The 20,989-nt window shown below is 42.1% G+C and overlaps 1 protein-coding gene across 3 annotated transcripts in view; it reads left to right on the top strand.

The window, feature by feature from the left end:
* KCNT2 (potassium sodium-activated channel subfamily T member 2) overlaps positions 1–20,989 on the top strand; it is a 371,828-nt gene that overhangs the window by 155,389 nt on the left and 195,450 nt on the right. For all 3 annotated transcript variants that reach the window (XM_025200221.1, XM_025200220.1, XM_025200219.1), the window contains exons 6-8: positions 4,822–4,896; positions 5,327–5,410; positions 6,036–6,130. In XM_025200221.1, coding sequence (XP_025056006.1) covers positions 4,822–4,896; positions 5,327–5,410; positions 6,036–6,130 — 254 coding nt within the window. The remainder of the gene's footprint in view (positions 1–4,821; positions 4,897–5,326; positions 5,411–6,035; positions 6,131–20,989) is intronic.

Here is a 20,989-nt window from a genome sequence, read left to right as displayed (position 1 = left end):
AAAGAGTGCTGCCAGGCTGGCCAACACAGAATATATTGTGAATATAAGGTAAACCTATATATTAATTGAAATCAGAAGATTCAACAAAAAGTAAGTTTAGATTCTAATGTGCACATTCATTACATTAACATACCTCATATACTGGACAAACTGCATGTGATGATAGCTTTATATAAGCTTTTGATGTCCGTTGACCATCAGGGAGTTTGCTGCTGCTGCTGTTTGGCAAGGTTAGTCGGTGGTATTAAAGCCAGTAGTGGAAAAGCTGGAAGTATTTATATCATGATCTGATCTTTTTTGAGTATAGGCTATAATTGTTTAATGTTGATTCTTATAGGTTCAAGTGTGGGTTTGTTGGTTGCCAGCCAGTGTTCTTTTCATATTGCAGCAGTTAATGCAATATATTTGGGAGACTCCATTCAAAGATATACTCTTTTTCTTCTGCTGAAATGTCCTTGTATAAAGGCAAATTTCAGCTTGGGACGAATGGTGTCATAAATATTCTCCGCAAATATTCCCCTCAGAGAAGATTCAGTGGTACCTGAGGGTCTGACTATAGCTTTCGGTTTTCTGTGATTTGCTTGAGATGATAGCTGGTTTCATAGATGTAGGTATGGTGGTCCATGAGTTTCTTGTATACAGTGGTTTCTAGGGTACCATCCTGGATGTAGAACATAGTTGATATTTGTAGGGGTGCACTGATAAATATTTTTTTGGCTGATACCAATGACCGATTATTAACAAGCCATATTGGCTGATACTCATCCAATTGCTGATATGCAGCCCGGCAGCATGGAGAGCAGCATCTGGCTGGTAAGTCTGTTGCAGGGGAAGAGGTGGGGAGAAGAATGGGGTGTGAGGGGAAGATTGAGGTCCCTGCAGTGAGGGAGGTAGTGGAGCTGGGACAGGGGCAGGTGCTGCTCAGCTGGGGCAGGGTGGGGTGCAGGACAGAGCCGTAAGAGGCTCATTGAGGGGGTGCAGGAGTGTGGATCCTACTGCTCTATGCACTCCCGGGGGAACCATGGGGTTTGCCCGTGGATCTGTGAGAAGGGTGAGGGCAGGCTGCCACTGTGGGCTGGGGCCGGGGGCAGCATTGGGCTCTTCCCAGCTAGGTGTTGGGTCAAGGCTGCACTAAGGGCAGGCAGTGGTGGTGCTTGGATGGGGGTGGGGACTATGGGGTGGGCTACAGCCACCCCAAAATTTGCTGTAGCTCCCCCTGTAGCCCTCCCTCCCAGTACTGCCACTGCCCACCCTGAGCACAGCCTTGGCCCAACCCCTCCACTGAGAAGAACCTGGCACCAGCCCCAGCCCACAGTGGAAGCTTGCCCTTGCCCCATGCACAGATCTGGGGGGGGGCACATGCCCCCCATGGCTCCCCTGGGGTGTGCATAGTGACAAGTTCTGCCCCCCCTCCCCATGCCCCCTGGATGAGCCTGTTGCAGCTCTGTCCCATGCCCTGCCCCAGGTGGACAGTGCCAGCCCCAGCCCCAGCTCCAGCCCCACTCCCTACCTCAGTGCAGGGGCCTCAATCTGAGCCCCCCACATCCCTTCCCTTCCCCCACCCCTACCTGCCGACAGACTTACTGCTCTACAAGCTGCCAAGCTGGCTGCATGCATTTTGCAGCTGCACGCACACACATGGCATTTATCAGCGACATTATTGGCCACATCAGCTGTTAGACCCCGAATCCATGCAGCGCCTAATGATTAAGGAGACAATGGTCCAAATGCTCATGGATCCTGCTACTCATAGCCAGAGCAAGCAGGGAGCAAACACCAACACACACTGCTCGCAACTGCTTTATTTAGAATGGAGACAGCTTTGGACTAGCTCCCAAAAAAACAACAAACTGGGGAGCCGCAACGAACACTAGTTTTTTCCCACATTTATACACTTTGGTTTATACTCATTAACATTCATTCTACCTCTGTCGCTCCTTTTGTTCCACCCATTTCTCCTCCCATCCCACCTCTGTTTACTGTTTGCTTCATTAGCATGGAATTGCCTATGCATTTTACTCATTTACGTGTTTTTTTTGCTATGAGCACATGTCGAAGGCCTTGACTCCTACTCTCCAATCAATGGGCGGACTTTGTCCAAAACCTGGAAGATTCTAGAGGCTTCTTCACCAATCACCATTCACCTTTTTGCATATGTTCATCTCAGATTCTGTTACCAATTATGTGTTGTTTTTCCACATTCCAGGCTGTTTTTCTGTCTCATATTATATCATCTTCCACATTCCTAAAATATCACCTCATTCACAACACACAAACTCACACAGATTCACTTGCTGCTTTTTCCTCAGAAAATGGTTGACACAGTTAAGATGGTTACTTTGCATAAGCAAATGGCTGGCTTAGATATCATTCTGCCTTGTGGTCAGCAGCTCTGCTAAGCCACAGGTCATGCCTTTGTATTCAGCTGCAAATCCAGTGCTCTCCAAAAATCCACATAGTGTTACCCTAACATCAACCAAAAAAGCCAATCACTGATAATATCAATTTTCCTTTTATTGGTGCCGATACGATATGGACCGATGTATCAGTGCATCTCTAGATTATGTATAGGAATATATCAGAGAGAACTTTATAGAGATGAAATAGTTGTTAAACCTGTGATTGAAATTAATAAAAAGTCTAGGTATTTAGTTCAGACGATGCAGCTTATCATCTATGTGATGCATGTGGAATGCAGGTTTAACGGTGAAGTTTTCTAAATATCCCCCCTCTAGGTGGCTTAAGAAGAGGTTGGTATATTGGGGAAGCATCTTTCTGTCCATAGTTATGCTCATGATTTGGAAGAAGTGTTGATTTTAAAAGTGAAGTAGTTGAGGGTGAGGCTGATTTGTGTAACAGGTTGTTGTACATTTGAGCGTAGTCCATGTAAGTGTAGTTCTTGTAAGTATTTCAGGTAGGCAGCTGTGCCTCCATGGTGTAGGATATTAGTGTACAGGCTGATATCCACAGGGAATGTGGATGATATTCTGAATCTTGTTGAGAAAGTCTGCTTTGTCTTGTAAGAAACGTGCTTTGAGTGAGAAGCGACTTCAGGATGGTTTTTATGAATCCTGATAGCTCTTCAGTAAGAGTTTAGTGGCTGGATATGAGGGATCCAACAGGGTTACTTTGTTCATGAATCTCTGGGAGCATATATAATTTTTATGGGCTAGGAGAGTAGAGGATAAGTGGAAGTATTTTTTTTTTTCCTAAAGCTGGTAAAGAGGTGGTGCAAGCACCTACTCTGGACTCCTTTAAGAGACATTTGGACATTTATCTTGCTGGGATCCTTTGACCCCAGCTGACTTCCTGCCACTGGGGCAGAGGGCTGGACTCAATAATCTTCTGAGGTCCCTTCCAGCCCTAATGTCTATGAAAAAAAAAGATTATAAACTCCTCTGAAAATAGGTTATCTTTTTGGTATATGTACAGTATACCTAGTACAGCATATCCAGGCATGCTACAGAGATACAAATAATTCCTGTGACAGAGGGAACAGCTTATACACAATGATAAACTAATATCATTGTGACGTAAAATTAAACTATTAGGATAAGACTTCGTTGTAGATAAAGGAAGTGCAAAGAGTTGCAGACAGAACAATTACCATCAGATTGACTAGTTTCCTTTGTGAAGAATCTCTGAGCACCTTGTAATAATTATAATTATACCATAAGCAGTTTCTTGACTTCTTGCTTGGTCAGTCAAGATAGGAGGAATAGATCTATGAAGACAGTAAGTGTTGTGATGACAAGGTACTTAAAACAGGGTGGAAAAGTACTATAGAAAGCTGGGGAGAAAGGAATGGAATGTAACTTACTCTGAAATATCTGAAAAACTACAGAACTCCAGGTTCATAAAGTTCTTCATTAACTGGGATGGAAAAGTTAAGATATTATTCATTTTATGAAATTTCTGAGGCCCCTAACTAGGAAGCATGGTCCTAATGGAAATTATATAGGAAAAAATAATCATATTAAGACAATTTTTTTGATGCAAGAAATACTTGATGGGGGATAGCTGTACAATCATATTTAAGGCTGAATGACTTCCTATTCACTCATGTCAACATGTTACGTAAGTGTTTAAATGACTGGGTGCTTTAAGGATAGATAATGTCACAGCAGGTCCAGGCAGGAAGACTCTGTGGATGGATTATTGTTTGCATATGGGTGTCAGCCCCATCTATGACACTACTCCAGAAAACTACTCAAAACCTACTCAAAGCCTCAAAAGCTACTCTGCAGAGCTGATGTGGAGAAATGACCATTGCTCCAGCTACAGTTCCATGGGAAATATGCTCATAAATATGAATATAGGTTGAGACTCCTGCATGCTGTGGGAGTCGTTTTTAAGTTCCTGGCAGGGGAACTGCACTGAAAGGGAAATGTAGATGAGTCAAAGGGGGCTAGTATGCAATGCAGAGGTGCAGAATTCCTACACTAGTAGTGTGGGGATCTGAATGGATTAGGCTGGAAAAAACACTGCTTCTTCCACACAGGAAACAATGACTTGGGGAAAGCTCTATGATGGGGTCATGGAGTTTTCCTTTCTTTGTGGCTCCTTATTTAATGTCCCTGAAATTTAAGTTGGAAAATACCATGTGTTCTTCTTCAATAATCTATTTGTCTTTTTCTCCATTAAGGAGAAAAATCCCATTATACTTTTTTTTCCAAGACTTTCAATGACATCCATGGGAGCCTTGTGGGACCACAGGATTCAGTTCTGTTCTGTTTATACTCTGTTGTGTATTTGTGCACTTTCTGGGGCAAAATGTGATTCCCTGTAAACTACCCTGACATTCAGTTTTTTCTTTCCAAGGGAAACATCTGGGAACAAATATTGCGAATACCCTTCCTCCTGGAAATAATCAATGCTGTTCCATTCATCATCACGGTAAGTCCATTTGAATTAACAGGTGTGTGCATTTTATGTCTATTCACAGCCAAATAGAATGAAAGGTCCAAGCCAACACACACTTAAATGATTGACAATTTCTTTCTATTAGTTTGTCTGTATGCAAGATTAGATCAATTAAGGAAGGAAGATTAAACGCGCTCTCTCTCTCTCTAAAAAAACGAAGCAAATAGTGCAATTAAGAAGATAAACTCGCTAAAAATAAAACAGAGCATGTCTGTTTGATTCAATAATATGCTACTTTAAACTGTGTACCCCTTATCTCAGAGTTGCATCACATTGTATATAGTCTGTATAATTTACAGAGACATAATGGAGTTTTAAGTTAATTTTTACATTAGGAACACACATATGATTTTGATTTTCCTGAGCTCTGTATTGGACCTAGTTTTTTGTTTATTTTTTTCAGATTTTCTGGCCTGCTCTAAGAAACCTATTTATACCTGTGTTCTTAAATTGCTGGCTTGCCAAACATGCTTTGGAGAATATGATTGTAAGTATGACAAAAAAATAGGCATTGATAACATGTAAAGGATGTTTCTAAGTATACTGCTTTTAGCAATGCTACTGCTTCCTTCCACCACCCAACTTTGTATGAAATTTATTAGCTTCACAGTTAGAACATTAACCCTTTCTTTTTTTGCATCAAATTTGGAAAAAATGCAAGGCATCCAGTAAGATCCACCCTACCTGATAGAAATTGATACAATTCCGATGATTATAACCCAGCAAGAAAAACCAAAATGACTAGCTCCTGTGTAGTTCATCCATAGCATGTCCATCCAGGAGCCGTTACTGGTTACTCCTTACTAGTATACAAAACCCTATGGGCTGTAGCCAACTGATAGTTTGAAAAAGGTACCAAGATATTCTAATTATGTCAAGGCTAACGGGGTGGGGGGAGCAGTCACAAAATCAGGGAACCACAACTTTGTATCCGCCCCACATTGAGCTCAACGTATTTTAAAGTGTGTTTTGGCTATTGCATTTTAACAGGACCATCACAGAATTCCACAGCAGGATCAGCTGATTCATTAATAATTTTTTATAAAAGAAAGACAAGAAAAGAAAAAACCTACCACAAACCAACCATAACACACTTTTTTTTATTAATATAGAATGATCTCCACAGAGCCATCCAACGTACACAGTCTGCAATGTTTAACCAAGTTCTTATTTTAATATCCACGCTACTGTGTCTTATCTTCACCTGGTGAGTGGCAGATTTTTTTTTACTACTATATATTGGTCTCTCAAGTTATACACATTTTAATATGATGAGGTAATAGGATAACGTATATATGTGTTTAGATGAATAATATTGCATATGAAAGGATCTAAATAATGGGCTGCTGATGAATTGTGGTTGGAGGGGGCTGCCAGATGAAGTAAATTCATGTGCTTTACCTTGTACAAAATGATCAGTAACAAAACAAGGCACAGTGCTACCTATACACGCAGGAAAAAAGCTGTAATATATGGATGGTCTCTGCACAGCTCCACAAACTATCCTAATCCTCCCTAATTTATTGGCATGGGATACAGAAGAATCCATACGGATCTATGCTTCTGCAGCTTCCCCAGCAACTTGTAGGCTGAGGAGCTGCTAATAACATTCCAGGATAGCATGGCAGCTGCAGAGAGAAAGACAGCCACTGCAGTCTAATAGCCTTCTCAGGTATAAGGATTCATTTCTGAGTGCAGCAGAGCTGAGAAATAAGGCTATTATGAGGCTGTGGGGGTGGGAACAGTAAATGGGTGAACTCTGGCCAGAGTGGCTACTGCCTTTCCTTTATTTATTCTGCCAACCAGGGTGCCTCTGGGGTCAGTGCACTGACAAAGCTTAGTCTATCATTTTGGAGACAGTGATTTGATTTGCTCCTGCTTTATTTCTCCAGCCTTATTCTTCCGCTAGCCACTGTCCTGTGATGCTCACTCTTTGGTCAGAACAAAATAACATATGGCCTTTACCAGGCCTGCTAATAATGCCTGTCTCTGTCTTTTAATTATACAGAGAAGCTTGTGCTCTTTAGTGACTCAAGGAACAGTCCTAATTTTATCCCTTTGCCTTAGGGACATATAAATGCACAAGTTCCTTCCATTTTCACCTAGCCAAAATTCCTAATTCAAATCAAATTTTCCATTTAACTCCATGGAACTTTAAAGGACCTGAGTGAAGAGTAGCACTGAAGCTACTCTGTATAAAATGCTGTCCCTGTAGCACTGGAACAGCTCAAATTGCCTCTAATTTTGTTTGAAGTATAGTGTAAAGCACTCTTGAGCGAGATGTGCTTTCATCTTTATTACTGTCTTGCTAGAGTGCTTGATCAAAGCTCTAGGTAAAATCTGAAGTACATATCCACTTCTCAGTGAAGCAAGCTTATACTGGAAAAAATGTTTCCTAGGAACGGACAGTGAGTATCCCTGATTGACAGGTACGAGCGCTGCAGTTAGAATGGAACTTAATGTTCAGTACTAGGTATATTGGTAAAGGACAGTAAATCATGGAGAAAATGGCAAGCTGACCTACAGTAATAATGCCTGGTTTCAAAAGTTGAAGATAGAGGCTCATTAAATGCTGACCTAGTGCTGACCTTTCTGGACAGCAAAATAAACTAAATAAAAATGAAAAAAAAAACCACTCAATAACACAAAACCTAACTAAAGAAGTGAAGCAGGAGTAAAATATTTGTTGAAATTATCAATGTTTGTTCTTCTGTTGAAACAATTGTTTTTGTTATTTATTTGAGTATAGAATGATTTTAGACTGTTAGTTAACCATTCATGTAAGATCTGTGGAAGTCAACACTTTTGTCAGACGTGCCACAAATTAGCCACATGCCCTTCCCAAATTCTGCTTCAATCCCCTTCCCCTCTCTGATCTGCTGCTTCACTTTCTGCTCCCTGCGCAAGTTTCTATCTGCTTTCCACTCTATCAGTCACCATGCTGCCTGTTGCCTAGCCAATCTACTACATGCCACACACAGAGGCTTCCCACACCACTGGCCTGTCTGCAGCAGGTTGGCCACCCTGATTATAAGATCATTCAGTGTAGCAGAGAATGCCAAGTGTAATCATGAAAATATTCAATCAACATTCCACTTCACTTGTATTATATCCCTGGTGAAGCTGACCTAACCTCTTGGTTAATATATACCCTGCATATAAAATGGAATCATGAGCCCTATTGAAGAATTACATGGAAATAAAATGTTAGAAAATACCTTACCCTACAGTGGCCATGTCTACATGAGACAATTAATGCACAACAACTTGTTACTACTGCACAGCAGCTCATGACTACTGTGCAGCAGAATCACAGGGCACGAACTGTGATGCAATGCTGCTGTGCAGTAGTAACAAGCTACTGTGCAGTCAGCATCACCATGAAGCTGTGTGGGGACACCACTGTACAGTAACACTGGTTACTACAGTCATCACAGCCATTGGGTATGCAAGTACTAAATGACTGTGCAGTAACAACTGTATAGTCAGTGTCTGATGTAGACATGGCTAGTATGTACAAAGCTGAAAGGGAAGGGTAACTATCATTTTATTCTTTGCAGAAGCAGACAGAGTAACTCTGCCCCAAGCATATTAGCCTATGTAGCAGAGGCAAGGCAGATTCCTTCCCTGCCAAACCTCTGTCTGTTCTAACTTAAACATTAAGGTAATGGCTTTCAGAATAACAATTGGTGCCTAGATAACTGCTTCCTGTATGGGCTAGATTGTACAGCTCTTCATAGTTTCTTGCTTACAAGTGCTAAGCACTTGTAGTTCCCCTTTACTTCAATGAGAACTGTGGATGCTTGGCACTTCTGAGAATCAGGACACATTTTTATAATGTGTTATTTTATTAGACATCATTCCTCAACAGATATGTGGAAAATACATCAAGAAATATGACGATTATTTGTATAAATTGTTCAAAGTGTTATCCTGTTTTACTTTGAGGACTAAATCTTAAAATAGGCTGAAATAACACAATGACTACACACTCTAATTTCTAGAAGTTATGAGCTTTCCCCACAGCATTTAATATATGTAGCAGTTAAATAAACCTGACTTTCATTCAAAGTTCACGAAATGAAGGGAGGTAGATACCTCCTCCATGCTTGGATTGTTCCATTCCAGAAAGAGCCATGAAAAGGACATTATGGCTCAAAATTGCTGAATTGTTTCCAGTCTCATGCCAGCTCATCTTTTCAAATTAATGTGGAGTCAAAGCTAATTCCCACATAGGTAGGGACCTAGCTAATTCACAGGAGCTGCCCCCTGATTTCATGGTCTGAGCACAGTGCTGGTAGCCATTTTGTGGTGGGTAGAGTGTGTGGTGAAGTCAAGCCCCAGGGGCAGCCATAAAGCCCTCTGGCAGCTATGAGACTCTTGCCTGGGTCTGTCTCCAATGCAGCCCTCCATTAATTGCTCACCTGCCATGTCTTGTTCTTATTGAAGTTAAGTAAGGGAGGCTGCCCACGGACCTTAGAGAGAGCCTGAGTCCAATCAGCTCATCCATGGGTCCCTCCCAGACCCCACTAGTCTCAAGCAGCCTTTGTGCTAAATAGGCTTGCTCAGCCTGGCAGTGCCCCTGCAGGGCACCTATAGCCTGAAGAGCAAATTGTGTGGCTCCATTCCTCCCCTACACCACAACCTAAGTCTCGCAGGTGTTACAATAATGTTGTTCCCTCTGTTGGAACCTCAGCCTCTGCCCCTTTAATATCACTAAGCCTTCTAGCCTAGGCCCACTACATTGGGCCTGGCTTTGAGGCACTAGCTTCAATCTATCACCTTCAATCACTGGACCCCTGACCCCCATTTGCTGGCCCCTGTGTGGCTGTGCCCCTCAGGTGCTGGGCCCCTATCTCATTGTGCTCCTGCACACTGCTCCTCTCTGGGATTAACAAAATCTCAGGCCTTAAGCCTTCCCCTGGCACAGCTCAAGCCAGTCATGTGCCTCACGGGTACCAATGGGACCTCTGTAACTGTCCCTCATAGTCCCAACCCAAACTAGTGGGTAACCTAAACCATAAGCCCTTGAGCTATAAATAGCAGAAGTAGCCCTCTACCCCTTTAAGAGACCAAACTTTCCTTATCTCCCAGCAGGTATACTTTCCAGCCCAGGGCTATACCTTAGCCTATACCCTTAGCCCCCTTGGGCTCTTGGACCCTCCAGTCCCATGCATAGCCTCTCTTCTGGGCTCTTGGATGTTGTGGTTCCATACGTAGCCCCTCCTCTAGGCTCTCAGACCCTTTGGTCCTGTCTCAGCCCTTCCCTGGCACATGGACCCACTGGTAGGCACCTCAAACCCTCTAGGGGATAACATAAAACAAAGGCCACTTGCCTGTAACCCAGTTTCTCTTCTCCCAGAGAACTTGCCTCTGTTCCCAGACCTGCAAAATTGTTTAGCTTAATCTAGGTCCCGTCCAGAGCCCTGCTGCCCTACAGCCAGAAACTCCTCACTTTGTAGTTGCTGGGGTAGAGACTACTTGACCCACACAGGCTCTGGGCATATATAGCTGAATCCTGAGCCCTCTTCTGGTCAGGTGAGTTCCTCATTAGGTCTTCCCTTACACCTGCAAGCAGCCTTTCAGCTGCTTGTTCTCTTAAAGGAGCAGGCACATCTCAGTGCCCTGTGACATGCCCCCCCATCTCTGATTGGCTGAAGGGCCCCAGAATTCCTGTCACTCCCAGGAGATTAACAGATGGGAAGCTGTCAATCTTTATTGGGGCTGGACTTCTGGGGCCCCTTGGCCCAACCAGAGGTATGGAGGGGGCTGCTGTGACCTCCCCCCACTTTATCCCTCCAGTGCTTCAGGACACCCTGGCTTCCCTCCTCTATTCACAGCTCCCTTTCATACTCCTCTCCCCCACTTGCTGGTCATTTAACAACTTTTTTACGCCCCCATACTTTTTTGCGGGGACCAGGCTTTTTCACAGAGGACCTACAAAATTCAAGGTTTCTGTGAAAATCATGAAATTGTGAATTTGGTAGGTCCTTACACATGGGGTTTCATAAGTGAGGCAGAAGTGGTGCATAGCTCTTGTGCTGCCCCTATGAGTCAATCTTAAAAAAATCATGGATGAATTACAGAACACAAGTGCTGCCTAACAATGACACTTTCATACTTAACAGATTGCTCCTTGGTGCACATTCAAAAGCCTACATACATTCTTACTACATTAAAAACTGTATATTTTTTGCGTATGCTTGACTCTAGGTAGCTCTGTAGATCCCAGTCAGCAAAGGAAGAGTGAACTGCATTTATTACCTCATTCTGCACCAGCATTTAGAATGAGGTATGAATTTATACTAAATTCTAAACAGCTGCATCAGTGCAAATCAATTGAAAACAATGTGTTTCCATGGGGGCCAGTGAGAACATAGTCTTGCCTGCAGAACATGCATTAGAGACTATATTAGATTACAAAATAAAATTCAGATTACCTCCAAGAGCCTATATATACACATATACAAAAAGACCAGTTATTTTTACCTTTTGGAGGCCAGAGTATCATTGGCCCTTAGTATGTGCACAATGTGGATGAGTGGGAAGCAGCAAGGAGCTTTTCTACCATATTTATGCCTGCACTGTATCTTTAGTCCAGTGAGGGACAGGAAAAAATTGTAATCATGAGCTTTGGTAAGCGTTGGAACTGCTTGGTCCCCAGTTTTCAGTAAGGATAAAAGAACGAAGTCCTCCTTTGCCCATAACACTGTATGCATTAGATGCAGCACAAAAAGACTGTGTCCACATGAGTGGGAATGTGCATTCTCCGGGGACAAACACCAACTGCTAGTTGTCCCTGGGGAACATCCCTGCATGTGCACTCTGGCATGCAGCAAGTTGTCCTGGTTGGGGTAGGGGAGGCTGGGGACATCACTTGAGCTGGCTCCAGCAGCCTTACCTGGGATCCTGGGGACCTCTGGGGCCCCAGTGGTGGCAATCTGGGCATAAGTACAGGCAGTCAAAAAGCCTGAGGCTGAATCGATTCAGTCTTTGCAGGTTAGTGTAACCTGCACAGATTAAAATGAAACAGAAGTGAACAGACATTTATCTTTGATTCAGGATCTGCAGCCACATGCCTGCAGTGGCTCAGGCCAGAAGCCAGGGGACATTAAAGCATGGCTCTCTGGCTGTGTTCATTTCCTTTTCCTGCAGCCCTCGAGGTCTCTGGGATTTGCGGTCCAAAATCAGAGCAGCAGGACTCTGCGGGGTTACTCATTACTTCCTCTTCCTGCTTCCAGGTGCCTTTGGGATTTTCAGTCCACAGTCACAGTCAGCAGTAAGTTTGAACAGGAGAAGGGGTCTTTAACCCCCCTCCCTGGCCCCAGACCTCAGCCGGGGTTTGCCTGGGGGGGAGGGGCAGTCCCCTCCCCCCCACCATAGACTAGGTTGCATCCCCATCTGGGCTTGCCTCCCTTCCCGTCTTGTCAGCCAGCCCTCACTGCTCCAGCTAGGGAGCAGAGGGGCAGGGCAAGCCCTGCTCTCTGGAGCAGACAGCACAGCCCAGCCTGGGTTGTGAAATGCTGTGATTTAACTTGAACCAGGAAGGGATCTGGGACAGAAGTTTCATAAACCAGTTTCACCCTAATGAGTTAAGTCTGATACATTCAGACTAGCTACATTCAGCCAGGTTTATCTTAAACCAGTTTCAGCCTTTTTGAAACTGATTTATGTTCATTGAACTTCTGTTCTGCTACAGGTTTAAACCAGTTTCTGATCACTTAAACCAGTTTATGTGTAACTTCTGTCCCTAGCCATGGAGCCTGGCTGACAGCCAAAGCTGGCTCTCACTGACCAGGCTCCAGTTTTGGGTGGCGCACTCTGCTGCCACATGTGCTGCCCCACTTTTTTCTGGCGCAGGTTTCTTTTACACCAGGATCTCTCTGTGTCAGAAAAACTCACCGCACTGCAGGATAGTGAATGCCTGTATATGTGGCGTCTGTAGTTTGTGGCACTGCAAACGGGTCTGCGGTGCCACAAACCACACATGCGTGTTCATCTGGATGGGCTCACAGAAAGCATGCTATAGCCCCTGAAAGAGTAAACCTGTGAGGTTACTCCCCATCTATGCAGGGGAATACATATAACCTTTCTCCCCCTCACCCATAAGGTCTCTTATGGAAATAGAACTACAATGCCTTGTTCATCACTCTGGGATGTGCTTAATAGACATAAATTATCCCCAAATGAGCCCATCTGAAAAGGAAGTCACTGAGAGGGAAAGCTGAATCTCATTAATGCTATTTGCATAGCAGTGTTTTATAGTACATACAATTGTACTTCAAAGACTAATTATATGTACAAAAGATAATGAAATAATATAAACATTACATCATGAAGTATTTCTAAGTTTTGCTCAACTCTGATATTGCTTTTATCTAAAATCTGCTGACTTGAAAAACAAAGTTATATTATTGCTGCTAGTGCAGAGCCAGAAAATGTAGAGAACAAGCAAATTAGATTTGTATTCTGTCTCATATATCGTCAGCTAAATATGAATTCCAGTCCTATTGCAGAATAGTATAGGTGATGATAAAAGAAGCAGGTAAATTCCAACTTACAACCCCCAGGTAAACTTTAAGAGCAGTTGTTAGGGGAAAAAATCATATTTTATCTGGTAAGCAATGAAAGAATGGGCACAGAACCCCACAGTATTCTTAGATGCTTTCAAGCTACTCTGTACTTTATGTTATTTGGACTTCACACTTCTTGGTGTGGGCATGTGCATGTATGCATAACACTCTTACAGGTTTTGTGAAACAAACAATAACCACACTGAGAACAGAGTTCTGGCAGCACAGAGTTATGTCAGACAACCATTTTCTTATTATATTTAATTATATGTATTTGTGGATTTGGGGAAAGGACTGTACTGAAGATTATGAGCTCAGGAATGTATGCTCCTTTAAACAGTGCTTTTCTCTATATGTAGCACTGCATATAATGTGTTTCTTTATTCAAGAGATTTTCTTCTGATTTCAAAGAGCAAACAGACTTCCCAATATCCTGTCTTTCTTAAAAGTGGATCACTTGCCCTCCTGTGAACATGTTTATATTTGTACCAAAAGAAATATCTTCTTATCTGACAGAGTGTTTAGTAATTATTTCTGATGGAATTTAGCAATAGTCAAAATATTTATTGTGAATCATTTAGACAAATGTATGTTGGCATTTGTTAATCAAATAATATACTCAAAATGGCTTAATTATTTCATAAACAGCATAGGAAGTCAAATATCTGTTAGTGGCTGCATCTACATGAGATGCTGACTGAGCAGTTGTTACTGCAAAGTCATTTAGTACTTGTTTATATTTGTGGAGTTATATTTGTGCAACTTGCACAGTAGCATTTCCAAATGGCTTTTAGGTGATGCTGACTGCACAGTAACTTGTTACTTCTGTGCAGTAGCACTGTGTCATGCTTCCTGCCATGCGATGCTACTGCGCAGTAGTAATGAGCTACTGCAGAGTCAGTGCCTTGTGTAGACACACCCAAGGGCTATTTTAGACATAATTTCCACAAAGCATTAAAACGTGTTAGGGAGCTTTTTGCTGTGCCAAACTCATATCATATGTAACAGCTATTTTCATGTAATGTGAAGGCTCCCTAGACAGGAAACTATTAAAAGAGTCCTATTGTTATATACCTAGGACTGCAAGAAACTTGCACAATATTTTCCACAGCAATAACCTAGTAATCAGGTCCTGAACTAAAGCTCAATGGGTCAATATTTAGATTTCCAGAAAATTAGGATGATTTGATATACTGACTTTTGTAATGCATCAGTACAATATGCTAAACCTAGGACTTTTCCCATTCCTCTCCCAAGAAAAAGATGCATACTCATACATCTAAATAGGCAAGATTCTCACCTAGTATAAAACACTGTGATCAGTATCTTTTTCTTGAGGAGAACAACACAACTCTAAAATCCAGCTGAAACACTAACCCAGTATGACTCAGGCCAAGATTTCACATACTGCAACAATATGCTACAAGTGCTGTTGAATTATGTGACAAGATTTTTGTCTCAGGACCATCCACCAGGTCATATCATGTCATTACTCTTTTGTTCCATAGCACATTGAGTACTAAAGGGCCAGTCATGGATTCCTAATTTAACAAGATTGTTACATTATAAAAAGATTACAGAATTAGATGGCAAATATATTATTTGTCAAATCCTTTAGTTCAACTACCATTCAACTCCCATTTACATATCATGAACTAAGAATAAAATGAAGATTGCAGGATTTAATCCTAGATTATAAAATAAATGATTTTATTATTATAGTTATCATCTAGCTAGTTGAAACAAAGCGCATCCTTTTCATTGTGAATAAACATATTTTTCAAGGATTTGCATTTCTCAAACCAAGAACCTTCACTTCGATATTTAAAGACATGTTTATCCAGTATTATCAGCATATGCATATGAAAATCAATAAACAAGTCTTACAAATAAACTAGTGAACAAGCTATAAATACTCTTCACTCCTTCAGCCTGCCCAGGCTAATAAATACCTTCTGTGATCACAGAGAAATACAAGGTGCTCCACTTCTGGAGAAAAAAAACACATCATACTTACAGGCTTGGCAGTGCTACACTCACTAGCACCACGACAAAAAGAGACTTGGGGATCATAATTGACCACAAGATGAACATTGGCCACCAATGTGATGCTGCATCAGGCAAAGGAAATAAAATTATGGCTTGCATCTACCGATACATCTCAAGCAAGACCCAAGAAGTCGTCTCCCACTTTACTCAGCCTTGGTGAGGCTGCAGCTGGAGTACTGCATTCAGTTCTGGGCTCCACACTTTAGAAAGGATGTGGAGAAGCTTGAGAGAGTCCAAAGGAGAGCCATGTGCATGATCAGAGGTCAAGAGAACAGGCCTTATGAGGACAGGCTGAGAGAAATGGGACTCTTCAGCCTGGAGAAGCAAAGGCTCAGGAGTGACCTGGTGGCAGCCTATAAGGATATAAGGGGTGTGCATCAGGAACTGGGAGAATGTCTGTTCACCAGAGCACCCCAAGGGAAGACAAGGTTTAATGGTCACAAAGTGCTGGAAGACCGTTTTAGACTGGACATAAGGAAAAACTTCTTTATCGCCCGAGTCTCCAGAGTCTGGAATAGATTCCCCCGCCCAGAAGTGGTACAAGTGGTTACTCTGGATGACTTTAAGAAACGCTTGGATGCTTATCTTGCTGGGGTGATCTGACCCCAACTGACTTTCTGCCCCATGGGAAGGAGGGCTGGACCCGATGATCGCATGAGGTCCCTTGCAGCTCCAACATCTATGAATCTATGAAATCTATAAAACTTGCTTTCACGTTCTCTATGCCTATGCCACTGAAATCAGTGGAATTTTTGTGCCGCTGATGTCAGAGATTGACATGGGCAAAGCAAGATTAGGCCCTAATTCATATAATTTTTGCAAGACTTTAGTCAATATGAACACTTTTCCTAAACATTCATTTGTTGTAACACATGCTTCATTCATGCCTGGGTTCTCTGGAATCCCTTCCAGGCAAATTCCAGTCAAATTCAGTTAAAATTTTACAATTTTTTACCTTCTATTAGGCAAAATTATGTTCCTGTACATAATTTCATATATTCAATTGAGCTATTCTGATTTACACGAGATCTGGATTTTGTATGTGAGGTCACATGTTTTATAAAACTAGATTTTTTTTGGATAATGTTAAAATTATAAGCACGTTTCTTAAAAGCTTAGCAGCTAGCAAGTATTTCTTGGTTATAGCTAACATAGCTATATAAGTGACCATCTAAGAGCCTGAATCAGTTGATTAGGGTGATTAGGGTTTTCTTTTTCTTTCTGTTATATCCAACAGGATTTGCAAAGTAATGTTTGGATTCAGATATTTTCCATGATTTTTGCATTGCTTAAGTGACCAATTTCTAATCATCTGTCCAATAATCATGTTAATGAGCCCTATATGCAGCACGAGTATCCTCCTTAAGTATTATCCTATCATTGTTAAGTATTATCACTAGAATATGAAGTGCTGCAATTTCTTAGGCTAAAGCTACTGATTCAGATATTAGCCTTTCTGGCTACCAAGTGGCGCAGTCTCAAGAGGAAGTTAGACCAAGGCCTAGCTGCTGGCCTAGGGTGTAACCTGTTAAGATGTGCCCATGGAAGGCAAACCTGTGGGTATAATTCTGAACTTGCCTCTACCAGGTGGTGTTTGAGGAGCACCTCAGTCAGGAAGGACCCAAAGAAAAGTAGCCAGGAGATAGAGAACAGAATGTAGGAAATGCTACTGTCAATCCACATGGCCAAACACCATCAAGCTACAGTCAAACTCCTGTCATGGTCTTTATTCCTGGCCCCAAAAAAGGCAGGACCTCAAGGGAGTTTGTAGAGCCTCTCCATCTTGGCCTAGCCTATGGCCTGTTGGTTATAGTATGGGTTGGGGAAACAAGAGATGTTGTTATGAATCCCATCATAGTAGAATAGATCCTGTGATAGTAGGGAGATGTGTTGCCTTTTACACTGAACTGAAATGAAGAAAAGCCCACATAGAAACAAAGGGTGTTTATACACATGCTGCGGAAGGTGGGGGGTGCATTAATTAAAGTGGCTCCAAGAGTATCATGTGAATCAGTGTCCCTGTGCACTTTAAAGCTCGTTTGACCAGCTTTAGTTAAAGTACCCTGGCTACCATTTTTCAGTGCAGGGATGTGGATACATGTGAAGCTGGAGTCTGCTGGACCATGGTAATTACCAGGGATCCTGGTTTTCTCTGATTTAAAAAAAAGCCCCAATTTTTGGTTAAAAAAAGTAACCCCAAATCCACATTTTTCCATGAATTAAATGAAACACCACTAATATATATATCTTGTTGCTCTGTGTTCCTTGTTGCTCTGTGGTCTTCCACCACTGACAACAGCTGAGCTCCATCTCTTCCAAACCCCTTTTCAGGTAGTTGAAGGCTGCTATTAAATCCCTCCTCAGTCTTCTCTTGTCTAGACTAAATAAGCCCAATTCCCTCATTGTCTCTTCATAAGTCACATGCCTCAGACCCCTAACCATTTTCACTGCCCCCCCGCTGCACTCTCTCTAATTTGTCCACAGTTTCTGTAGTGGGGGGCCCAAAACTAAAGACAGTACTCCAGATGTGGCCTCATGAGTGTTGTATAGAGCAGAATAATCACTTCCCTTGACCTACTGGCAACATACCTACCAATGCATCTCAGTATACCGTTAGCCTTCTTGGCAACAAGGGCACACTGCTGGCTTATATTCAGTTTATTGTCCACTGTATCCCCCAGGTCCTTTTCTGCAGCACTCCTGCTCAGCCAGTCAGCCCCAGCCTGTACTGGTGCATGAGATTGTTCTGTCCTACATGCAAGACTTTGCACTTGTCCTTGTTGAACCTCATGAGATTTCTTTGGGCCCAATCCTCCAATTTGTTGAGGACACTCTGAATCCTATCCCCACCCTCCAGTGTATCTACTACTTCCCCCAGCTTCTCGTCATCTGCAAACTTGTTGAGGGTGCACTTTATGTCATCTTCCAAGTCACTGATGATGACATTGAACAAAATCAGCCCCAGGACCGACCCCTGGGGCACTCAACTTGATATCGACTGCCTACTACACATTGAGCCATTGACTACTACTCTCTGAGCCCAGTGGTCCAGTCATTTTTCTATCCACCTTACAGTCCATTCATGTAGCCCATACTTCCTCAGCTTGCCTAGGAGAATGTTGTGGGGGACTGTATCAAAAGCCTTGCTAAAATCAAGGTACGTCACATCTCCCAGTCTCCCTGCATGCACAGAGCCGGTCACCTTGTCATAGAAGGCAATCAGGTTGGTCCGGCATGACTTGCCTTTGGGGAATCCATGTTGTCTGTTCCTAATCACCTTCTTCCCCTCCAAGTGCTTAGAAACGGATTCCTTTAAGACCTGCTCCATTTTTCCAGGGACTGAGGTGAGGCTGTCTGTAGTTCCCTGGATCCTCCTTTTTCCCTTTCTTAAATATGGGTTCTATATTTGCCCTTTTGGAATCATCTAGGACCTCTCGTGATCACCATGAGTTTTCAAAGATGATGGCCAATGGCTCTGCAATCACATCAGCCAACTCCCTCAGCACCCTTGGGTGCATCCCATCCAGCCCCATAGACTTATACACATCCAGTTTTTCTAAGTAGTTCCTAACCTGTTCTTTCGCCACTGTGGGCTGCTCACCTTCTCCCCAAACTGTTCTGCCCAGTACAGTAGTCTGGGAGCTGATCTTGACTGTGAAGACTGAGTCAAAAAAGGCATTGAGCACTTCAGCCCTTTCTGCATCCTCTGTCTCAAGGTTGCCTCCCCCATTCAGTAAGAGACCCATATTTTCCCTGATCCTCCACTTGCTACCAATATACTTGTAGAAACCCTTCTTGTTACCCTCCACATCCCTTGCTAGCTGCAACTCCAGTTGCGCTTTGGCCTTCCTGACTTCATCCCTGCATGCCCAAGCAATGCTCTTTTATTCTTCCCTAGTTATTTGTCCCTAGGTATTTGGAATTAAATACTTTGTATAATGCAAAACTTTATATTCTCTCAACATGTATTTATTTTCATTCTTCAGAAAATAAATCTATGGCTATACATATACAAACAATTCACATAGTATCTTTTCCACAATGATTATATTTTTATCTGTTATAGGAACTATCAGAAGTAAAACACAATTGATTTTTTGGTTTTTTTCTTGTTTTTTTTTTTTCCCTTGGGTTTTTTATTTTTTTTTGGTTTATCAAAATTAATATCTTCTAAGTAAAGGAGTGAAAAAGAGCCTTAGAGCCCAAAATGTTTCAATATTTTAGTGGAACAAATAGGATTGGATCTAGACTATTTGGCAGCCATATATGCTTTAGACCTTAGCGCCCAGAACTTTGATTCAGTAGTGACATCTTCCTGTAGCATAATAGCAAACTTTCAACTAAGTAGTGATTTATCTTTCTTTATAAACCCTATTAAGGTCACAGGGCACGTTACACTGGTGTTGACGGATGACAGAAATTGGTCCACAATGTACAATTCTTTCTTTAGATGTCAATGAATACAATCTTGTAATATGAGGGCATTTGGTAACTAGAACTGGTAATTATTGAGCACTGTAGAGATAACTCAAAGAGGAAAAAAGAGAGCACTGTATTCAGGCCCAAAAGAAGAAAATCACATTGAACACATTCAAAAGGAAGACAGTTTGTTAAATAAGATATGAGAACAAAAAGAGATCTGGACCATAACCGAAGTTTTGTGGTGATGAAATACTGTACCATAATATGAATAGAAAATCCTTGCTTTTTCTTTTGAAGGGAAACTAGGAAAGGTGAAGTAAGTTTAAAAAGTCCCATTAATATCAGTAAGCATTTGCACATCTTTCATTATATGAAAGTATTACATTTGGTATTGTTCATTATAGCTTTGCAGTGGATAGAAAGAACTGCTATCCAGATGCTCTTTCTGAGAATGTTACATTATCTCAGACAGCCATGAACAATGTGGCATGTGTAACAGGGGATGACTAATTTCAGTACTGCTTCAGTTTTAAAGTTCAGTTCCTGTTGCAAATCATCATCACTGTCTGTCCTTTGGTTCAAAATCTAAATTATTCTTAGCATGAGGACTGTAATATATAGAGAGAGAGGTGGGGGGAAGAGAGAGAGAGTTCATTGACTGATCCATTAAACAGGCTGGCAAGGTACCTACAGTATAACATGTGACTTATCTATAGGAAAGGAAGGAAGGAAAGGAAGGAGGAAGGAAGGAAAGGAAGGAGGCATGTGTGAGCCTTAAGATATCTTATACACCTCATTTTAGTATTGCTATGATAGTGTTGGAATATCTGTACACATCTGGGTTATTCTTACTATGGAAGATGTCTTAGATTGGAGATGACAGACAGTGGTCTGTGGTTCTAAGGATGGGTAAATGGAAATATAACATTATGTGACATTACATGTAAACAGATGAAGATCCTGTGAAATTTTGCAGGTACGGTGCTTTTTTTGTGAAGTCAGCTAAGTGTTTCAGTGTAGGG

The sequence above is a fragment of the Alligator sinensis genome, unplaced genomic scaffold (genome assembly GCF_000455745.1).
Source record: "Alligator sinensis unplaced genomic scaffold, ASM45574v1 scaffold56_1, whole genome shotgun sequence".
In the NCBI taxonomy this organism is placed as follows: Eukaryota; Metazoa; Chordata; order Crocodylia; family Alligatoridae; genus Alligator; species Alligator sinensis.
Note: the sequence above shows the minus strand (reverse complement) of the source record. Positions and strands in the feature narration are given on the sequence as shown.